General features: G+C 38.7%; 1 protein-coding gene across 1 annotated transcript; it reads left to right on the forward strand.

Annotated features, from left to right (window-relative positions):
• The first annotated feature begins 458 nt into the window (after positions 1-458).
• Positions 459-2,474, forward strand: LOC124159720. The gene is made up of 2 exons (XM_046535631.1): positions 459-892; positions 1,950-2,474. Exons 1-2 carry the CDS (start codon positions 779-781, stop codon positions 2,472-2,474), a joined length of 639 nt encoding a protein of 212 aa, XP_046391587.1. The 5' UTR covers positions 459-778.
• Positions 2,475-6,471: the final 3,997 nt, after the last annotated feature.

Raw genomic sequence — 6,471 nt, forward strand, 5'->3', positions numbered from 1 at the left:
TTTCATGTTAAATCCCATTCTCTGCTGATGAGCTTGATCATAAATACTGTAAGAAATTTTCGTCGTCTGCAATGCGCGGAACTGTGTTCGACCGTCATTTGTATCTTGCTCTCGGAGATCTTGGATTTGCAGGTAATATCATAAAACCTAAAATTGGCTTTCGCTGACCGCTAGATAACGATGGAATAATAAAAAAAAGATATTTTAATCATTACTATGTCTAATAATTAGATATTTATAAATAACTTAATGAGTTACTCGACTTGTATTACTTGCCCTACACTAATTTTCATACCGACTACAGATTTCACGGGGGCGATATATTACGCCCCCCAAAATCGGCGTAATATAACGCGATGCAATTTGCAGAATCAAAATCGATGCCATCGAAAGAGGGAAATAGCGGCGGCGCAATAAAGCGCCCCCAAGATACAGAATAGCCCTGTTGTTGTTGATGGTGTAGTGAGTGCCTGTTGGCGTTGTAGTGAATTGTGAAGGATTTTGTGAAATACTTTAGGTGAAGCATGTCTTTCTGGTCAAGGGATTGCCTACTTCAGTTCATAGAGAAATACCGGGGCCACGGAAGTATCTGGAAAATTAAAGCCAAAGAATACCGCAACAGGGACATGAGGGAGGCAGCTTATCAGGATTTATTGAATTTTATGAAAAATATTGACCCGCAGGCAACTAAGGACAGTGTTGTTAAAAAAAAATAAACAACTTACGGAGTTCATACAGAAAAGAGCTGAAAAAAATTAAATGTTCACAAAAATCGGGGATGGGAACTGAAGACGCGTACGTTCCGAAACTATGGTACTTCAACGAGCTGAACTTCCTACGAGATCAAGAGGAGGCAATGGAAGGTGTATCAAACCTTGATGGAAGTGATCAGGTACGCATACAATTAAATTATAATTATTATACTATTCAATAATTACTCATAGATCAATGTTTGCAATGTCTTGACGCAGGCACAGATGGTTTCTAACATATGACTTTATTTTAGTACTTTCTAATTAGTAAATTATTACATAACCTCAGATTTAAGATATGTTATTAGTCTTAATGCACGTATCTATCCTGCCACTCCACGGCTCCTTCGTCGTTGAAGTATTTCACGAATCTTTCCCTTACATCTTTCGCTTTATCACTTTTTGACCGATTAGATCCATGTGCCAAACTTTTGTTCGGATCCATTCGTGGTCCTGCAGTAAATGTACCTGTTTCCAAATCTTCATTGTCCAACCAGTCAGAAGGGCTGTATTCTTTAGGTATTTTGTTGCGAAGGTAATTGTGTAAATAGCAGCAAGCAACAGTAACACTCTCTACCTTGTCTAAATTTATGAAGGAAATAGGTTTTTGCAAAACTCCGAATCTTTCTGCGAGTATACCAAACACACTTTCAACCACGCGTCGTCCTCTTGATAAGCGACAGTTATAAATTTTTCGCCTTTTGTCAGTGATTTTGCTGTTAAAAGGCTTCATAAGATCTTCACGAAGCGGGAAAGCATCGTCTGCGAACACATATGGAAGAGTGACTCCGTCAACAACGTCTTCTTTTGGCACATTAAGGCGTCCATTATTAAGAACTCTGTAAATGTCTATCATTTCAAAAACTCCACCATCAGATACGCGGCCATTGCATCCAAAGTTAAAGTAAAGTATTTCATAGTTCGCATTAACTAATGCCAGGAGTATCTGGCTATGAAAATTTTTGTAATTGTAGAAAAAAGACCCGCATCCTGGAGGTGGTGTTATTGCAATATGTTTGCCATCAATTGCCCCCAAACAATTTGGAAAGTTCCACTTCAGTTCAAACCCTTTGGCCACTATCCTCCATTCCTCTTCTGATTTTGGACACTGAAAAAATAGTGCATGATAAAAATAGCATTATAAGTAAGCCAATATTAAATGATTTTGTGGAACTTAACATATATGTTGGGTTTCAGGAAGAACTGAGTATTGATGTGACATCCGAGCAGAATACATGTTCTCCGCGGACCACTCAGGTGTCGTCAGCCCAACGCTTTGCCCAGCAGGCTGATAACTTGAGCTTCTCTGAGTCAACACCATCTGGGCCTTCAGGAGCTGTAACTTCCAAGCCATTTAAGCGAGCTAAACCCCTAACGCCAACTGACCAACTTTTAGTTACTGTGGGCCAAAGATTACAGGAGGTCAAGAAAGAAGACCAGTTTGATCTGTACGGAAAGCATGTTGCCCAAAAACTTAGTCTACTTATTCCTGAACAGCGAATCTTTGCACAGAAACTGATGAATGATGCTCTGTTTGAAGCAGAATTAGGATCACTCCATAGAAATGCTTCAATAAATGCCGGTTTCCCTTTGGAATATGGCCCTCCATCACATTCATCAGATCACAGTTTCCAGTCGCAAATATCCGTCCAACAACATCAAACTAATTCTAACTACCGATCAACATCGGAGGAGCAGCAATCTTTTTTTGATACATTATAGAACCAAGTTTATTACACCCATTTACAATAACTTTTTCTTATGTTTTTTTATAATTTAAAATATTGGCCCTAAGTACTTAACATTACCAAGGACAGTAATACGGGTCAATTTATGTTTGAAGTGTTTGTAAACAGCCCTGCATTTGTATTTCCATTTGTATTTCCATCGGTTGTTCAATAGAAATTGACTTCAAATTGCGTACATTGCATTAAGAGTCAAGTAAAGTGAGTACCTATACACGAGTTGAACGTATAAATAGGCTAATAATTTGAAGACAACACGGGAGATAGAAAATTTTGTTTATATAGAAGTTATACTATGTATAGCGTAATAACTCATGTAATATATATATATATATATTACTTTAACAGGTGTGCCCACTTATTTTGGTTGCCTCTCACAATCAGTTATTTTATTTATTTACCTTACAGAAGTCCTTTAGTGCTTTTGCTAATGCCAAGCAAGTCTCTGGTATAATTTGTCCCAAAGATTGAGGGGAAATTCTAGTAGTGAACTTCAAATCTTCCAGTGTCCTGCCTGTAGCCAAATATCGCAATGTTGCTGTTAACTTTTCGTGAGGCGTTATAGCTTGCCTCATAACAGTGTCTTGCTTGGCAATAAAAGGTGTAACCATTCTTAATAACTCCAGGTAAGTTGGTTCGTCCATTCTTAAATAGTTCTTCCAATCTTTCGGATAACACTGAAGTTCGGTTAATAAATTAACATGAGTAAACTTTTTCCTTTCAAGCCACGACTTCGCCCACATGCTTCTCTTGCGCTTTTTCCTTTTTGCTAGAACACACACTATCACTGCAATTGCCTCAATCTCTTCAATAGTTGACATGTCGAGCACAAAAGGTACACCTTCGAACAGAGCTACCGCGCGACTGGTTTGCGTGGGGGGAGAACACGACTCCGGCCAAACAATGAGGTCCGGCCTCAAGGCCCCTTGGCCTTGAGGCCGGGCCTCATTGGATTCCCATCCGGCCGTCCGGCCGACAATCCGCCTCAAGGCATCGCCACACACGTTCAGTTTGGCCTCAAGGCCCGGACTGTACAGTCCGGGCCTTGAGGCCGGGCCGGAAGTGAGGGATTGGGAGTGGGTTTTATTACATAGAGCTGTATCCTCTTGTTATCTAGCGATTTGATCGATGGATTTTTCTTCCTCATAGGAAAATGCACTAAAATCGCTGGCACATTAATTGCTTATGCTTGGTTTTGTAAGTAGTAGGACCCGCCCGCCTGTGTAACGGTGCGCGATTCCTCGTCCCTTCCATTCCTTCCCTATCCCCTCCCAGGAGGCGTCGTCGGGCTCCTATCTCGGCGGCGCCTCCTTCCTTGTTCCTTCCCGTCCTTCCCCATCTGGGTGCAGAGGAGAAAAGCTCGCGCTTACAGTCCCCGCCCCAGGAGTTTAACCTTGCGAGCCCGCCCTGGAGTCTCGTTTCCACTGAATCCTCTTGTAACTACTATGTTTAGAGATATCATATTTCATCATTGAAATTAAAATATGCAAAAAAAGAAGGCTATGAATGTAAAATGAAGGTAGGAATAAGTGAAATATATTAGTGGTGAAAAGTGTTTGCCCTGTTTATTTATTTTTAGCTTCCATGGTGTTTTATTGAATTACTTATATTCAATCAAGTTTTCCAATTTTTAAATACTATTGAAGCTTTATTTATCATAATATCATCACATGCCCTTCAATCGTGTCCAATCACAAAATACCTTTATTTCAATAGAATTCTAAACCAGCACATAAATAAATGATAGTTTTAATAAAATATTTTTTCGTAGGTCATTTACTACAATTGTTTTGTTGAAAGCAGAGTTTTCTCAACGATATAAGTATAAAAGAAATTTTCACTTTACCTTGACATTCCCATTTTTCTATGCTACATTCACTAAGTTATGTACGGCATTTTGGTTGACTTAGATGTATTGCTTTAGCTATTAGAATATGTGTTGTTGTCAACGCCTTAAATTAATCCATCCGCAAGCATCATTTTCACGAACATAATTTTTCATTTCAGTCATTTCAATCATCATTTTAGAAAGTGAAAGTCATCATAGCTCACTATTCACTATAAGTTCACTCATTACTTTATCACGTAACATAGTTCTGCATAGTGAAGCATGCAAGCTTGCTCAAGTTTTCACGCAAGAAGTAACATAATTGATTATAAGTTGCTCATTGTTTCAAGTTATTGAACCCATCAGTATATCTTATCCACGGTCATGTGTCACATACTTTTCATCAGACAGACAATACTGAATCTTGAAGGCGTATAAATGATGCGTGTTACTTATTTCTCGTTTGCTGGCGAGACTATTGTTTCACTCTTCAGAAAAAAAACTCAGTGAGCACAGATGATCGATCAAAAGTTGTCGACACTTTGTCCAAACAGATCAATGAGTCAGTTAGCCATTCTGCCTCAAGTGTGAGTTATTCGCTTAACTCGCGCAAAAACTGGATTAATAGGCTTCGAAACGCAAGTTAAATCATCCATCAAGGCAGTATTGCGTCTCCAGATTGTTATTTAAAACACTAGAGATTAATAAATTAATTATTTCTTTTAAAAACGTGGGAGGAATGGCATTTTGATATCGTAGATAACGGTGTGTCTAGTAAGCTCTTTTAACTTACCTACCCTATTGATTAAAGGCAAGTAAGCTACATCAACTTCGTGGGTTTCATTGATATGATTCATATGATTTGAAATTTTGATTGTTTCCTTCCTATTGCGTAGCATGCGTTTGTGAGATAACATAATGTTATCTTCACGAATGTGCGCTCTAAGCTCACATTATCTTCTAAAACCTCATTATTTAGTTTTTTTTCATACTGTTTTGTGCCTGTATTTACGTATGTTTTCAGTACCTGCGTAGCCCTTGCGCCTCTGTGAACGCGATGAAATGAGATTTTCAAGCCAATTCACTACAATACACTATTTATTTTGCATGATAGTAAGAACCAGATGTTTATAGCACGGTTAATTTATAGCCATGTTTGATGATAGTCGCACACTCTTGTTTGGTAACTTGGAGTATTTTATATTCGCCATGCCAGTGGCGTAGCTAGGGGGGAGGTCTAGGGGGTCCGCAGGCACTCCCCAGAACAAAATTCCTGACTACCCCACTGCACCATGCATTGGTTTATGAGCTTTTTCCTGCATCATGTAACCTGGCGTGTGGAGAAGTACTTTATATTGTATACGGTGTTGCCAATAAATCCGTAGAATAACTGCATAATTATGGAAGTTATATTTGAGGCTTTTCCTGCCTGTCGTACTAAGCAATTACGGGACAGATTAATCGCAATTTGAAAAAATAATGTAATTAAGTAAGTAAGTAGTATAATTTGTGGTACTTATTCGGATTTAGGTATTATTGGATGCCATATGTAATAAAAAATGCCAACATTGAATAAATTTGTTTTCATGATTTAGGCTTAAAATGAAAGCATTTATAAACCCGTACTATGAGGGTCTGCATAAAAAACGAAAGCAGTGAAAGTGCACGCATTTTAGGATCAAAGCCCATTTGAAAATGTTTGCATTCATATTAGCATAATGTTACTTAATATCTCGCTATTTCCGTTTCTGTTTTAAGTGCAGTTTACATCACATACGAGCTTTTTCTTCTTCTTCACGGAATATATATCCTGTATCAACTGGTTTCTTGATAGGTAGTCATACATAAAAGAACTGGCGTCTGCTTGAAGATAATCAATCGTATTCTCAATCTTCCTTCCTCGAATTGAATCCAAGCGATCACTGTATAGGACTTGCATTTAATCATCGGATCTCTTCTCATTAGAAACACATCCAGACTGCCTAATTGATGATTTATGCAACGCTTGGAAGAGGAAGCGAAAAAAAACGGGAGGAGAGAATAATGAAACCCAGCAGACTATTACGGCGGAACGTTTGTGAAGGCGGCGCAATTTTGCACCCGTATAGGGTTTTGCGCTAAAGCTTTCTCATCTGCCTAAGCATTC

Source organism: Ischnura elegans, chromosome 5 (assembly GCF_921293095.1).
Source record: "Ischnura elegans chromosome 5, ioIscEleg1.1, whole genome shotgun sequence".
In the NCBI taxonomy this organism is placed as follows: domain Eukaryota; kingdom Metazoa; phylum Arthropoda; class Insecta; order Odonata; family Coenagrionidae; genus Ischnura; species Ischnura elegans.

Bases quoted from the DNA above. Each gene is read 5' to 3' on its own strand.
- LOC124159720 (XM_046535631.1), top strand. From the start codon at position 779: ATGGGAACTGAAGACGCGTACGTTCCGAAACTATGGTACTTCAACGAG. The intron at 893-1,949 runs GTACGCATACAA...GTTGGGTTTCAG, and splicing joins ACCTTGATGGAAGTGATCAG to GAAGAACTGAGTATTGATGT.